This window comes from Amphiprion ocellaris, chromosome 16 (assembly GCF_022539595.1).
Source record: "Amphiprion ocellaris isolate individual 3 ecotype Okinawa chromosome 16, ASM2253959v1, whole genome shotgun sequence".
NCBI lineage: Eukaryota > Metazoa > Chordata > Actinopteri > Pomacentridae > Amphiprion > Amphiprion ocellaris.
Genome location: NC_072781.1, coordinates 5163619 through 5180332, shown reverse-complemented (window position 1 = coordinate 5180332; position 16714 = coordinate 5163619). Strand labels below are relative to the sequence as shown.

Sequence of the window (16714 nt, the reverse complement as noted above, 5' to 3'; positions counted from 1 at the left end):
AAAAACATGACTTGCATAGACAGTAGTTACAATTATTTCAAGAAATGTATATAAATAATAATCTAATTGACCATCAAGTCAAGTAAAAATAAACAGCAATAAAAAGACAGTAGTTTTAAATAGCAATTCAGCTATATATTTATACCAGTGATTTTATATAATAAATTTAAATAAATAAATAAATTCTGACTTTTGACAGAATTTATAGAAGTCCCTCAATGGACAACAGTATTTTCAGACTTTTGATAAATGATGTACAATAACATAATAACTGGACAGCTGGGGAAAAAAACGAGGTATGTTTGTCTAAAAGTCTAACTAGCTGACTTTATATTAAGCTAACACCGTTGTGCTGTATTAGCTTGCTTTCACGTTAGCTAGCTAGCTTGAAATTCTCACTACTGCAGTCTTTCACATGATTTTTATGTCAGGAATTCAAATAGAGTTATAACAAAGTTATAACTTTGATCCTAGAACCATATGTTTTCAATTAGTTGGCAATAATCAAGTCACATGTTAAGGTAATGACGTCACGATGTGTTAGCTTGTAGCACTAGCTAGCTAGCCTGAAGTCCTCACTACTGCAGGCCTATCATTCCTGGCAATTTCACATTATGTTTATGTCAGGAATTTTAACAAAGTTACAGTGAAGTTATAACTTGTATCGGAGAACCACAAACTTTAAATTATTTGGCAGAAATTTAGCCATCTTATGTTAAGCTAATAACATTAGGCTGTAGTAGCTTACCGTAGCTAACTAGCTTGAGGGCCTCACTACTGCAGGTAATTACAGAAAATAAATGTAGCGATAATCAGGAAAATGCTGGCAATTGGATCCAACAACTGGTCAGTCCCTAATGTTGACTTTTCACTTATATATTTTGATCCTAATACTACTGTACCTTTACCTATATCAGAGTATTTTGGACAAGTACGAGGTCAGAGTATTTCTTCCACCACTGCATTTCACTATAAACCTTTTCATGTTATGATGATACTCTAATTATACTCTGTGAATACTCTTATACTGTAATGGGAAATGTTGTACACAATATTTGACTAGTAAGTTATCCCATAGACAAGGAGTAGAAAGTACAGCATTTTCTTCTAAAATATAGTGGTGTAGAAGTAGCAGTGGAAATACTCTAGTAAAGTACATCTACTTTAAAACTGCACAAGCACAGTACAGTAAGCAGTGCTTTGTTAATTACCACACATTATTAAATATGGACACCACAAGCAAAAAACCTGTCAACATATTTGATGTGGCAAGATCCAACACAATGGATCCTGATCCTGATATTTAGTTCGGATCAAACCAGTTTGTTTTTTCTTTTTCTTTTAATAGCTCCGGAAGCATAACAAACATTACTATTTCAAAAATTTGTCCAAATACTTCTGTTGCCTGGAAAAGGAGATCAGAGTGAGATCTCTTTCATTTTATCCCCTCTAGGTGTAAAGTATGAAAGGAGCGCTGGGTGTCAACCTGGTGTCAACAGAAGATGGAAAGCAGAAAATTCATGCCAGAGTGGTAATTTAGCGACATCTAATGTTTAAAAGCTGCAGCCACTTAGGCCCGTCTGTTTTCCATGATGCTACATTGACCTTATGACATTGACATTTTGTAATTGCGTAACTTTTATTTGGCAATCCACCTAACAAAAGAACTCTTTCTTCAAGGAAGCACCTTATTTTGCCTATTTATATATTACCAAGATCATATTGTGATTGCTACCTGTCTATAACATGACAAATATTCAGTTTAACCCTGTAAAACCCACTGTGGCAGAAGTACATCAGTTTATTTTTTTAAAGATTATTTTCTACTATATATATATATATATATATATATATATATATATATATATATATATATATTTTTGCAAATGTTTTTCTATATTTGTTTTTTGTTTTTTGTTGTTGCTCATTTTCCTCTATATTTGGGTTTATATATTATTAATATTATTGTTATTATTATTTATATTCTTTAGTTTACTTTATATATTATATTTTATTTTATTTTTTGCTATTTTTTTCTATATTTGGGTCTTGCAGGGTTAACTCTGATTATAAACATATGTATATATATATATATATATATATATATATATATATATATATATATATATATATATATATAAACTGCTACATACTTTATTCTGATGTGGTTTTGGGTATATGTAGCTTCTTTCTACTTTTTAGGGGACTGACGGTGGGAGTTCTTAGACAAAATACAGGCAACATGCCCAGCATTAAATGTTTTGTTTGTGTAGGGGAACTGTTGCAAAAGTTCTTACTTCCTCAAGATGATACTTCTGCACAAAACTTGCTAAAACATTGTATCAGAGATCTAGAATTTCTATTGAAGTTTCACTAAAGGTATTCATTTTGCATGCAAAGCAGAAGTTGCAGCCGAGGCCTCTGTGATGCAAAATCATATGCAGTTGAGGCTAAATCAGAGCTTTGCAGCACTAATAAGGCGGTGTCTCTGCAAGTATGGATGCTTACACCCCACTTTATATTCCCAGAAATATTAGAAACAGGTTTAGCAGTCAACCAGACATTGGACATGTTGCTGCCACTGCTTGTCACAGTCTTTGTCAGATCACATTTCAACCTGCCTTTCAGTGGCGATGGGCGTCAACAACAACAGGAACACACACATGCAGCATGCTTCTGCTGCAGAAGAAAAGTTTGCAGTGGAGGAGGAGGAGGAGGGACGGCAGGCTGCTCTGATGAGGTTCATGTGAAGTTTCTTATCTTCTCGTCGCTGTGACTCTGCTGTGACTCCTCTGCTGGCGACCATGGAAGAGGAGGAGGACACCCATCCAGAGCTGAGGTCTTTTCCTCAGCTGTGGGCTCTCCCCAGGTTCCGCTCTCACAGTGACACCTCAGGATTTCGCTCCAGAGTGTTGTTCAGGCTCCGGGGAGCTCGATCAGGTAGGAGAAGACACTGCATGAAAAGTTATTTATAGTGTCCGAAATCTAGCCAAAGTAGCTTCACCGTTAGTAAGTTATGATGCTGCATATATTAAATGAATACACTCCTGCAGTATATTGTAATGACATCTGCTTTGTCTATCACTGACAATATAAACTTGCCATCTTTGCTTTTGGTTTTACAAGTTATACCAGATGCTCCTTGCCAGAGAGTATCTTCAAATGACTAATAACACAAGAGTGGCTTCCTGTCCTCCTACACAAAGAAGTCCTCCTCTCACTTTTTGGTCTTCATATCTCAAAGAGTAAATACACAAACCTCTTTTCTTCCTCTTTCAATTTTTATCGCTGTTTAACCATATTGCCTTTATATTAAAGTTCATCATACAACACAATAATTACACCAACAACAACTGCTTTATTATGACACTTCATTCATCTTCGGTGGTTTTTCTGTGAGTTGAATGGAGATCACTTGTGTGTAATTAAAGCGTGACAAGGGATTTGAGGTTAAATACAATAAGTTGTGTAGGAAACCTAGGTGTCTAGAGATCTATGTGTATTAACTGAAGGTGTAAAACGATGAAACCAGCTTCCAGGAGGAGGGTGTAAATGATTTTTTAAATAAACATACAGGCACTGTGTGACCTTGGCCACCGTGTTAACCAACTATATGTCTTCGGCATCTTTTTCAAATGTCAGAGTGACAGTTTTTGCTGCCTGTAGCCCCTCGCTGCCGAGCACCGACAGGCTTGTTTCAGTGGTTGGAACCACATCCTATCAGACGTCCTCTGTGTTTTAGCCGTGAATTCAGCCTGCAGCTTTGCTCTCCGCCCGGCTCTCACGCCTACGCCTACTCTGACAAAGACATGGAGTTTATTAATACCCCATCTTTTTCATGAGGGTGGTCACATTCCACTAGTTTGACAAATTTATCGTCAAATTACAGTAGTACTTGAAGTTTCGGTTATTTTGCTTGTCTTCGGTTGCCACAGGAAATGTTCTGTGTTCATGGTTATGTTGTAATTACAGGAAATGATTGTGGAGTGCAGCAGTGAGGACAGTGGACATTTAGAGTTATTTATGTCTCCTGCCAGTTTGGATTTTGGACCTCATGGCTTGTCTAAGAATATCTGAACTTGGCATGAAAATAAAATACAAGAACTAACTGTTTGATCAATGCTCTCAAACAGAATCCTCACCTTTCTCTGTTGTTAAATATGTGTTTTATGTAGTTTTTTGTCATCTGGATTGAGACTATAATTCTAGATTCTATGTAGATACACTTTAATTTATGCTGTGATGCTCCGTTAACGGAACGATCTGTAAATTCAGCAACAGGGGGAGCTGTTTCACTTTTTAAACAGAGATCCTCATGTATTTTAAAATAGTAACTCACACATATGACGTTACATTTTCAGCTCAGCTTCAAAAGCACCGAGATGCAGCCTGAGGGAGAACATCTGAAGAAAAAGACAGACAGTATGCCTCACTTAAATAACATCAGAATTTCAGGAGTGTTCTTTTTTAACTAGGTGGGATAAAGTTGACTGCGCTGATGAGAAATATCTCTTCCCCATGGAAAATGATCTCTCTGGGGAATACAACCAGAAATAATAGCTAAAGGGAGGGACGACTTTTTCATTTCATTTTTTCTTCACATGAGACTCAAAAGAAAATACGACACACAGACTTGAGAAATCAACAGGAAGCACAAATAAACATAAAGTAGGTCATTTTAGGTAAAAATTAAGACTCTCATGAGCATCTACAATCTATCCCTACTTTAAATGTTTTTACTCTTTGACTGTTCTTGTCGGGCAGATGTGAAGTCAATTCACAGATAAAAAATGGTATCTTTTGGAAAGCTGGTGCATTTCCTGAAGCTTATAAACCCAGATGTGGCAGCAATCATCTCTGCTGTACCCACAATATACAGCATGTTAAGTTATTTGGTTGATTTTTAGAAGCAGCTCTTGCTTGTTTGAAATGTGCAGATTTATTCCTGCCATATAAGATGTAGTACATAGAAGCTAAAATATATATTGTTTGATTTTGTTGCAAATTGAACATCATGTGAAACAATCAAAAGCTCCAGAGCAGCTGTTGGGGTTGCTTGAAAGAACATTGTTGTTCTGTTTAATTCCCAGGGTCACTATATAATTGAAGGACTTTTGAAGTCCATGGGATATATCTTGCATACATTTTTAGTCAAAGTAAAATTTTTTTTTAAAAAAAAAACTAATGTTTTTTTATGTTCATTATGATCATGTCTTTGCAAATTCCATAATTATTCATTATGGAAACAATCACTTGTTAATAAAAAATGACTGGATATCACTAAAATGTCAACTAAATAACCATCAGAATTTAATAACAACCACCTTCTAATTAGCTAAACAATAATAAAATTAGCTTATTCAAAAATTGTTTGGATTGTGTTCTTTTCATTAAGTTGAGATAATCATGACAGATATTTGTTTTTTGGCAATATATCAAATTTTACATGGAAAATAACAAATTGTATCTGTGTCCGAGAAATCACTTTCAACTAAGTTCCCCATTACAAAAACACCTCTCAAGGAAGTGTGTTAATTCCAGATCACATGACCTGCTCCACATGATGTCATTTCCTCCTGAAGAAAAGACTGGCCAGACTCCAAGGCTTTCTGACTTATTTAATATAAAGTAGTGTGTGAGTCAAGTGTGGATTTATTGCATGTCAACAGGTTTACTATAATATCTTTAGAAATAACTTTCGATGTCAATTCTACTCAATTGTATATATAATATTTATAAGAATCTTTCTCTAAAATGCCATGTGGTGTTTGGTTATGGGCAGCCATGTTGATTTTAGACCTGAAAACACCAAAAAAAAAATGTCAGCTATGATACAAAAAGTCCCGCAATTATATATTGACCTTGTTGGAGTTGCAAGATGTTTTTTTCTTGCCGCTTGAAAGACTTTATTTTCCTATTTAATTCCCAAATGTCTGGAAAAGTTTAGGAAGATGGTAACAATCTTAAATTTTTTGATGCCTTGTGTATTTGTTTGTGAAAAAAAAATTTGGGATAATGTGTAGGCTGAGATGGTCCGTGCTGTTCTTTGTAAATAGCATGCTGTCCTCCAGATGGGCGCTGTCTCACTGGTAATTACAGGGGGGGGTAAAGGGGAGGAAGAGATAAAATGACAGAAGAGGATGACAAAGAGAGAAGACAGATGAAAAAATAGACCACTAACCATGAGGACAAGATATAATGAGACAAAAGAGAACAATAATAGACAAAAAGTGGAGAGAAAAGCAAGCCAAAGAGCGTTAAGCTGGTTGGAGACAAGTGAAAATTAAAAACAGATTACAAAGAGGAGCGGAGGCAAAAAAAAAAAAAAAAGATGCAAGGACAGGATGATTAAGGAGGTGGAGGGCACTGAAGAACAGAAAAGGACAAGAGAGGAGCATCATCTTCTGGTACACTCTGCTGCTTGCCGGTACTCTCCTTGAAATAACATTGATTAGAGACCCTTTTAGTCTGCAATAACCACTTGTTAAAATGTACCGTAATGCAAAGAGCTGCCCTTCCTCCTTTGCTGCCCACACACAGTCTATTAACAGCCACCGCTGCGGCTCCCTAACAGCCTCTGACTTACCGAAAAAGTTATGCTTAAGGTTTGTTTCAGTGAATGCGTGACTTTAATTCTGTCACATGTTCACATATTATCAGCTGCTGCTTCAGGAATAAGATCTCAAACTGAAGGTCTAATTATTGAAGTACATACAGTATATTTTACAGATGTCCCAGTTTACAGACCTGGGATTTCTGCTTTGTCAACTGAAATTTTAAAGAATATTTTAAAACTTAAAATAACTGCAGATTTCAACAGGGAGCACAAAGAATCTATAGCTACAGTGTAAAAACTATGCTGACAATCTGGTAGCATAGGGGCCAGAAAACATACTGGTAAAATGGTAGAAAAATGTTCAAAGACTCAAAAGATTCTGAAAATAATGACAAATATCTGTTCTTAGCATTGCATTGTCTTTGGTCAAATGTTGTAAAGAAACAAATTAACATTTATAATACGGATTTTTGTTGTGAATTATATGTACAGATTTGCCTTGATTTTTAACATGACATAAAGTGATTTAATAGTTATTATCCTTAACTTTAGTGGAAAAATCTGTAAAACAAAACAAACAAAAAAAATAAACAGAATAGTAAATTGCTCAAAGAATTACAGTTAAGAACTGTTGAAAAAAGCCCATTTTTCCAGTGTTGCTTTGAACCAAATATTAATGTTCAGACTGCATTCTCAGAATAACAACAGCATTGCAGTTTTTTGATTCACTGTGCTGTTTGTCATCATAAATTAGCAGACTAACATCAAGTAAAAAGGAGGATGATGGAAATGCAGAAGTCTGTACATGGTCAACAAAGTAAAAAAATCTAAATCTTAATCTGATGATTGCACTAAATGAAAAGTTAAGCAGTCAACAAACCTCATTAAAACCTCATGATGCCACTTAACAGGAGACAGCAGAGAATCACCACAGAGAATAGTGCGTCAGGTCAAGAGTGTAGCTTAAAACAACTGTATTTACTGTATTTACTGTATTTTTAGGTTCGGAATTACATCTCTAATAATAATGGCATATATTTTAGATAATACCATTAAGGATTGAATTTGAAGACTCTGCTGGGAGACTGTCTTCCCTAGAAAAACATGTCGTTTCAGCATATCCTCAAAAACGACACATTGTATGTTGAAGTCACAACAACCTCTATGGGTCCTTATAATTATAACTGTTTACTGTCAGCGCAAAAAAAGACACCAGCCAAAATTAAACTGTGGCTTCTGGGTTATGATCCATACATTTTAAAAAAACTCTCTCCAAAGGTTGATAAATAACCAAAAATAGCCGCATCGTCCCTTCTGCTGGTAGTTTTTTTTAAAAATAACCTAACTTATTATTGACTTATTAACTCAAGGCTTTACTGAAAAGGGGTGTTCCATGAGTGAGTTTCTGCAACAGAAGGACAGAGAAGACTAAATAATGTAGAACCGGATGTAAAACAATTAGAAAGTTCACCAATCACATTTTTAGGGACCTGCTCTACCACACTGTTTTCCCACTCAAGGTGTTAGCTTTTCTGTGGTCACAAAATTGTTTGATTTTGTTCACAGATATCACCAAGGTGATACTCGTACACAGTAGTAAGTATTGTGAATGCCAATATTGCCTTAGAATATGGAAAGAAAACTCCAGGAATATATTTTCTTTAACACAAAGGCTGATGAAAGAAAAGTTAAATTTTGGTTTTTATGTTGAGCATGTGGAACAGATGCTGGTGTGAGCTCCTCTCTTATAGAGACATAAAGTCTGAAGTAGAAGGAGCTGGGGGAAGATGGATGGGTCTACTAAATATTTTACTTTAGGAGATTTTAACCACAGTGCTGTCAGACTATCAACATGTTTAATTTTCAACAGTGATGTGTGATGGTTTTAGAAGACGTCGGTTCTGAGAGCACTACTGTGTGTCGTTCTACAGATTAGTAACAAACGTATTTTGAAGTTTCATTGATTGGGCTTGTTGATTGCCCGCTGTTCCCTCACAAACAAGAAGTGACTGTAATCCAGTAATTACACTGACTGATGATGCACAGCTGTGTTGTCTTGGTAGTTAATGCAGAAAATATTTTTGTTCACCGCACTTCCTCAAACCTTCATAAACCTGTGTGTATTTTACAGCCTTTGAAAACCGACTTTCTCTCCTTTCTTAGAATCACACTGAGTCTCTGCTTGTTTTTGGGTGGACTGTTTTTGCTGCTCACACATTTAACCGTGCAAAAACATGATATAAACTTTTTTTTAAGTACCAGTTGACCTTTTGTGCTTTGCATCTATGAGTTTGTTTTGCGTGCAATCACGTGTGTCTTTGTGTGGGTGGGTGTTGTTGGAGCTGATGAGCCAGTTGTTGTTGTTCTTCTCACTCGTCGTGCATCAAAAGACAAAGTCTCACTCTGTCTGTCTCTCTCCCCCTCCATCTGTCTATCAATAACTCTGTGTGGTTACTTACTAAGCCTTTAACTCTATTAATATTTGTTGAAACGCCTCGGCAGCATATTAACAGGATGTTAACATTAGTCCACACATCCTCTAATGACATACAGCGAGCATGTGTGTTTGTGTGAAATGGAAATTTAATAATCTCTTAGTGGGATAATTTTTAGAAAAAGCAAGAACAGAGAGACATGCTCAAGATTCTTACATATTAGACAGTCAGGAGAGGGTTAAATGAGAAGAAGGATGAATTGACAGGAGAGGAAATCGAAATGAAAAGAATAAAAAGGAAAACTAGAACATATATATAATACAGTAACACTGACTTACCAGAGGAAAGCAGCGCTATGACATAGCTGCTCTTATTGCTCTGCCAAGGAAAGATGACGATAAGCTTACGTTTGTCCGTCTGTGAAGTCATTTTGTTTGTGGGTACATCTATATTAAACAGCTACATTCTATGTTGCCGTAATTTCTGTAATAACTAATGAAAAAAATGTTGCATTTCTACAAAAATATGCTGCATTTTTGACAAAGCCATATGGGGGAATGGACAGCCTTGGCGGAGTACTGCGCTGTCTGTACTTTAACCTAATGTTAGTGTGAACATTATGTCTGTTCTCAGTCCAGTTTACTTGCATTTGTTACTTCTAGTCTATCAGTGTATTTTATCACCAGCTTCACTTCCTCTTTTGACAGGTTGAATTTGTAATATGCTTGATAAAGAGCAGGAAATTAAAACAATCAACTCTAATATGATACACACACATACACCCACGTGCACAAATATAGCAGCGTGTGTGTGTGTTTATCCAAAGGGGACACACAATGCCAGTCAGATTTGTCTGCTGCTATACAGCGAACGGCGACATCCAGCATCAAAATCTCCGTCGGCATACAGATGACATATTTACTGTGCTGCTTGGCTTTTCACGACACTGGAGGGTTTTCATGTGACAGAAAGAAAAAAAGAAAGAAAGAAAGAAAGCAACCATCTGTCTGCTCCTTCTTGCACCCTTTGATTCCTTCCCGTCTCTCCTTGTGTCTCAGTCTGTGTAAATTCATTTATACTTGTGTTGTGACGTTACAGGTTTAATATCTGTGTTGTTTTTCAGTCGCTGTGGTGCCGTGGTCCTCAGGTGGTCTTAATTATGGGGAATATGTGTTACTAAGCAACAATCACAAAAAATTAGAGACGTTGTTCATTAAGAGGTAACACCCAACTAATGTGATAGATAGATAGATAGATAGATAGATAGATAGATAGATAGATAGATAGATAGATAGATAGATAGATAGATAGATAGATAGATAGATAGATAGATAGATACATAGATAGATAGATAGATAGATAGATAGATAGATAGATAGATAGATAGATAGATAGATAGATAGATAGATAGATAGATAGATACATAGATAGATAGATAGATAGATAGATAGATAGATAGATAGATAGATAGATAGATGAGACTAATTTCACATAGACAGGAGTTATAACTATTTCAAGAAATGTATATAAAGCTACATAATTGACCATGAAGTCAAGTAAAAATATAAAGCAATGGAAAGACAGTAGTTTTAAACAGTAATTTAGCTATATTGATACTAGTGATTTTTCAAAATAAATAAAATTTGTGTGTGTGTATATATATATATATATATATATATATATATATATATATATATATATATATATATATATATATATAAAAATTAAAGTACAAAGATAAAAGTGAGGAAAATACATATATGTAATAAAACCTGATAATAAATACCAAATGGAAGATAAGGAAAATCCCATTACTCATTTTATTTTTGATCATTTTCATCATTAGTTTTATTATTTATTGTTATTATTATTATTATTATTATTATTATTATTATTATTATTATTATTATTATTATTATTATTATTATTATTATTATTATTATTATTATTATTGTTATTGTTATTGTTAATGAGAAATTCTTAAAGAAATATCAGTCTAGCAAAGGGGACAGTTTCCTGCATTGATCTCATTGTTATTCAGAAATTTTTATTCCCTACTAAAATGTTAAATAATATAATTACATGAATTGATAATCAGAATAAATGTCTGTTGAAAATTAAATGAACTGAAGAGCTGAAAATTGCTTTTATTGTTCCTGATAGAACCTTACTTATAATCAAGATGTCTCCCATTATATTGCTGTTAGGTCTGTTTACACCTGCCTAAAAACATAAATAAAGAACAATAACAATATGACACACCTCCTGTTAGTGGATACAGTTCCCTGTTATTCTCCTTCTCTTTCTCTACGTTCATCCATGACGGTGAATCTCCTCTCCTCTCCCCTCCTCTTCTTATTTTCTACGTCACTGTGGGACCTCGGCACATGGGGGGAGAGTTTTTAGAAAACATAATGGATGAGACCGGAGCCAGACTCGGTTGGCAGAAGAAGCAGGAAAAAACTTGACAGGCAGCGGGATGGAGATGAACGTTAGGACGAGACGCAGGTTGGGAGGGAGAACGAGGACCTGAGATGGAAACAAACATTAACTTTTAATGCTTCTTCATTGGAGCGAAGTGATGCAGGAGGGAGGAGGGTGAGGATGGGAGGGGAGGGAGGGGCCAGGGAGCAGCAGACAGTGGAGACAGACTGGGGGGGGGGGGTGGAGGGAGGAAGGGAGGAGTGATGAAGGAGGGGAGATACATAGACAGAGAGGGAGAGAGAGAGAGAGAGAGAATAGAAAAGGAAGGGAGACAGTGAGAAAGGGAGGAGGGGGAGTTATTGGGGGGAGGGAGGGAGGCAGAGAGGTTGTGTGTCGGGAAGAGGCAAGGATCAGCTCACATTGCTGATAATATTCCCTGGGTCAAGTCATGGAACATGACGGTGAGTTACCTCCTTATATAATAACAAGTACTTCCTCCTTTCTAACTGTGCATGTGTCCACTGACTTTGTGTGTCTGTGTTAATGGAACAGAAGCCATGTTTGGCACAGAAACAGATTCTTTCCATCACTTCTTTCTTTCTTTCTTTCTTGCAAATGCTCATGTCCTTAGCTGCGGCTGTCACCTGTTAGCCAGCGGTAGCTCTGCATGTCAGACTGTAAATCCTGAGCCTGAGCACATTGGCTGGTCTGAAGATTTGTTTGTTAAGGAGGAGTCACTTTACAAATTAAAAGAGGGGTTCATAATGCATTTAAATGTGCAGTATTTGTGCCTTTGATTGTTCAGCACCATGACTGTTTGACCAATTGTTTGCAGAGAGAAGTGTGGTTGAATAGCTGTCATCCATCTGGAGCAGGTTTTTCTACATGTTTCATAATCTAAAACAAATGCATAGCATGTATCAAAAACAAGGACCACTACTTAAGAGACAGAAGTAACTCTTGCGTGCAATATTGATAAGATGCTAATGCTGCAAGTGGAACACTTAATGACATTAAGGTTTGCCATGCCCTCACTTAACCAGGCTTCTGCTGCGAGGCTCAGATTTGCTGATGACACTTGTATTAAAACATTCTTTGGCAGCACTTATGAAGCAATCATAATTGTGTGCTTGACTTACAAAAGGAATTATCGGTGTTGTAAGTTTGCCTACAGTTGCATTATTGCATTAGGGTTTCTCATATGACTAAGACAAAACTTAATCTAATGGGTTTAACTTTGTTATTCTCTAACATGTTGGGTACATTAGAGTAAATGACAACAGTACGTCGGTGCATCAGTCGGTGTCACACTGAGCCGGAGGGGGCAGGCGGGCTATATCAGGCCCATGTTATATAATATAGTTTAATTACTGTTTGCAGAGGTTGTCATAACATGTCACGGTGCCTAATAGACGAAGCCCCTGCTGCCATGCATCAATGAAGAACGGCTGAAATTTATGGCAGAGATGATCTTTAGACCCTGTTATTGCACATCACAGCAATAAATCCACCTTTACCTGATCCTTTTTGTGTGTTTTCGTTGCATGTTGACAAAAGTGTGGTCTGAGGATTGAATGAACACACGAGAAATCAGCGCTGTTGTGAATTTGTTCAACAGCGTTTTGCAAGGCAAAGCAGCATCTGTGAGTGTGCACGCATGCATATGCACGTGTGACACGAGTGCGCTTGCAGAAGACGTTGTGGTTGGTCAGAATACTGTCTGTATTTCGTCTGCTTGTTGTTGAATGTAAAGTATATGTGTCAACTTTGCGTCAGTGTGCGCTTAGATAAGGGGTGCCTGAGTATGAAGATTTGCACTTATGACAAAACTATTTACTACTGCACCATATGAAGACTCTTTACAAATGAAACTCCTCAAATTTATTAACAGCACATCACCCTTTTTCCACTAAAGTCTTAAAGGAAGCCACTCCTTGCTTCAGTTTAACCACGGATGCTGCTGCTGTGTTTGTTTCACACATTAATATCATTTAATTTAACACACAGAACTAGAAAGAGAACTATCCTCAGGTTGCTCTAATTACTCCCTGAATCACTTGTCTCAAAGTCAAGAAGAGATTAAGTAGTGGCCTCTTCTTTTATCCCGGCTGTTAAATCAAAATTATCTGCTCACACTGTCTGTTTTATGGGACTTGGTATCTGCAAACCTGTAATTAATGTGTCAGATTAAAACCTCGACTGAGACCTTTAGACCCACACAGTGTCAGTAAAAGCTGCCTGGATAGTGGCCAAAGCAACCATCATCAACCAGTCTGCAAACCATACTGGGCCTCCAAAAGAGTTTTAATGTCCTGTCCAGCCGCAAAACACGTCTGAGCAAACATGACTGACAGCTGTTTTCAGAATTAATATAGTAAATCTGTGCGGATATGACTTTATATAGCTATAATATGAAGGTGTAAAATAAATCCAGGCTGCGTTTTGCTCCCTCCTCCCATGTGGTGTCCTCTTACGGACTCATATCACACATTTCTACAACACTGTCATGCCTTCTGTTTCCTTTACGCGTCGTTACTGTTACATTTTCCTGCTGCTGCGATTGTTTTTCTTTCCTTATTTTTAAAAGAACCTGCAGTACAGTTTCAGTCTCCCTTGCAGCTCCTGTTGTCCCCATCTCTGTCTCTCTCAAGCTCCCTTTCTCTCAAGCTCTCTGGCTGCCTGTCTGGCAGGATGTCAACTATTGATTTATACGGGCAACATTTTAGCAGTGATGGCAGCTTATGGGTTGTGCCAAACAGAATACAACAAACAGGAGATCAGGTTTCAGACAAGCTGGCTGGTGGATGGGAATAGGAAGAGAAATGACAGGAACCACTACTGTATTGTTACATTATAAGACTCTACAGTTGATATTATCAGGTAAAAATGCTCTTTAAAGCAGTCATAGGTTGTGAGAAAAGAGAACCTGTGTTTCTAAGATCGAGTACTAAAAGTTGGATCATGTGCAGGACCAAATTTTCCAATATTAGATTATGATTTGCAGCCGAAGCCACTAGAATTGCAATTTATTCTCAAAGCAATTTCATGGCGGCACCGGTGCACCGTAAATGTCAGCCAGTGACTTATATTTGGTGGCTACAATACAAAAACACCATGAAAGCCAGACCTAATAACGAAAATAGAGGGAGGTTTGGACCCTGAAAACCTCAAAAACATATAACATCCCTTTTGAGTTGGTTTACTGATAGAAGCAAAATGCATCAAAGTTCTATGGAAACAGATTTTATAAATATAAACTGCAGCACAGATGAAGCATGACATGTAAATGTCCACTCAAGACGATAGAGGATAGCAGCAGGCGAAAACATCAGATCTGTGAGAAGCAAAGAGGAGACTGTAACTTTCCTCAAATTATGCTTGAAGCAAAAGATGCTTCCACCAATTCTTTTGCACTATTTTTGTTAGTGTGTATTTGAGAGCAGCTGGCCTTTGTTCAAGGTTTGACTGGCACCTTTGTAATCAGCAATAACATGACAATCTTATTATGCTGTCAACTTGTGCAATGCTTTAATGATACTCGCCGGGAAAATTTGTGCACAACCCCTAATTTTGATAACACCAATGGATGAGTTTGCATATGAATTTGTCTTCTTTTTTGTAGATTTTCAGGAGATTTGCTAAAATTAGAACTAAATTTGCACTGAGAAGCTGATTGAGATAATACATTTTCAGGACTGCTGCTACTATTTAATCAAAAATGTGCCGTTGATAGGGAACCCTTATGTATGCACACATTATGGTGAGTGAATTTTACAGGACATTATTAACCTTAATAATGACATACAATACACTGCAGATTTTGATAATCATTTTAGTCAATATAAAATTGAGGGACTTTTGAAGTTCATGGGATATATCTTGCATACATTTTTATTGAAAGTTTAAAAAGTTTTTTTGTTCATTATGATCATGTCTTTACAAATTTCATAATTATTTATTATGGAAACAATCACTTATTATTAAAAAATGACTGGATATCACTAAAATGTCAACTAAATAACCATCCAAATTTAATAACAACCAGCTTCTAATTAGCTAAACAGTAATAAAATTAGGTTATTCAGAAATTGTTTCGATTGTGTTCTTTTTACTAAGTTGAGATAATCATGACATATATTTCTTTTTTGGCAATATATCAAATTTTATATGAAAAATAACAAATTGTATCTGTGTCCCAGAAATCCCTTTCCACTAAGTTCCCCATTACAAAAACACCTCTCAAGGAAGTGTGTTAATTCCAGATCACATGACCTGCTCCACATGATGTCATTTCCTCCTGAAGAAAAGACTGGCCAGACTCCAAGGCTTTCTGACTTATTTAATATAAAGTAGTGTGTGAGTCAAGTGTGGATTTATGGCATGTCAACAGGTTTACTACAATATCTGTATATATAATATTTAGAAGAATCTTTCTATAAAAATGCCATGTGGTGTTTGGTTGCAGGTGGCCATGTTGATTTTAGACCTGAAAACAGCAAAAATGTCAATTATTATACCTGTCAACTATGTTAGAAAAAGTCCCACAATTATACATTGCCCCATATGCATTTGAGAGACCCTTGCTTGAACCAGTGTAGCTCTACACAAATATGATGAGATTGCATTGGTTGTGTATGGACACAGTTTAGCTACAGTTCCTCTTGGCTCAGCTTCTATAACAGAACTTGTTCCTTACTGAGTCACCCTGGACTGTTATGACAGATTGCCATCTGATTCATGATCTCTGGTACAGAGCTGACCCATAACTCACTTTTGAAAAGGTTAGATGGTCCACAACACAGAGCATCCATGGGTCATACACATGTAAGAGGTAGTCAGCTTTGAAAGTTTTTCCTTTATTTGTTTAGACGATCACCGTCTCACAATCATCAAAGTACAAAATCATGCTTGACTATGACAACACTATGAGACTGTGCCTGGGAAGAAGCTGAGTTTAATAAATAAATCAAGGGGAAGGCAGAAAGGCTCTGAAAAGTAGCACTTAAACAATTATTATCCATGTTCTGCTGAGGCTACTACTTAATATTTGATGACTCTCTTCCTTCCTTCTGGCCCCTCTCCTCCCTCACCTCTCCTGCCTCTCATTTTGCTGTTCTGGTCAATGGAAAGGTCATGCTCTCTCAGTTGATCTCTGTTACATTCTGTCAGGACAAACGGGCCCCATTTCCAGAACCATGTTACGCTGGCATACAAATTCTCAAAAGTGACGTCTTCTTGACTTTGAATAGTTTCCCAAAGATCCCCGTTTTGCACAGATTTACAGTAAAAGCATAAAATT

At 36.6% G+C, this 16714-nt stretch overlaps 1 protein-coding gene across 3 annotated transcripts in view; it reads left to right on the top strand.

Annotated features, from left to right (window-relative positions):
- Positions 1-2716: 2716 nt before the first annotated feature.
- phactr2 (phosphatase and actin regulator 2) overlaps positions 2717-16714 on the top strand; it is a 53028-nt gene continuing 39030 nt past the window's right edge. Inside the window, exon 1 of one of the 3 annotated variants that reach the window (XM_023274682.3) lies at positions 2717-2940. In XM_023274682.3, coding sequence (XP_023130450.1) covers positions 2805-2940 — 136 coding nt within the window. In that variant the 5' untranslated portion in view covers positions 2717-2804. Of the gene's footprint in view, positions 2941-11779; positions 11877-16714 lie in introns of those variants that run through there. The other 2 variants (XM_023274686.3, XM_023274685.3) reach the window with 2 other exon arrangements.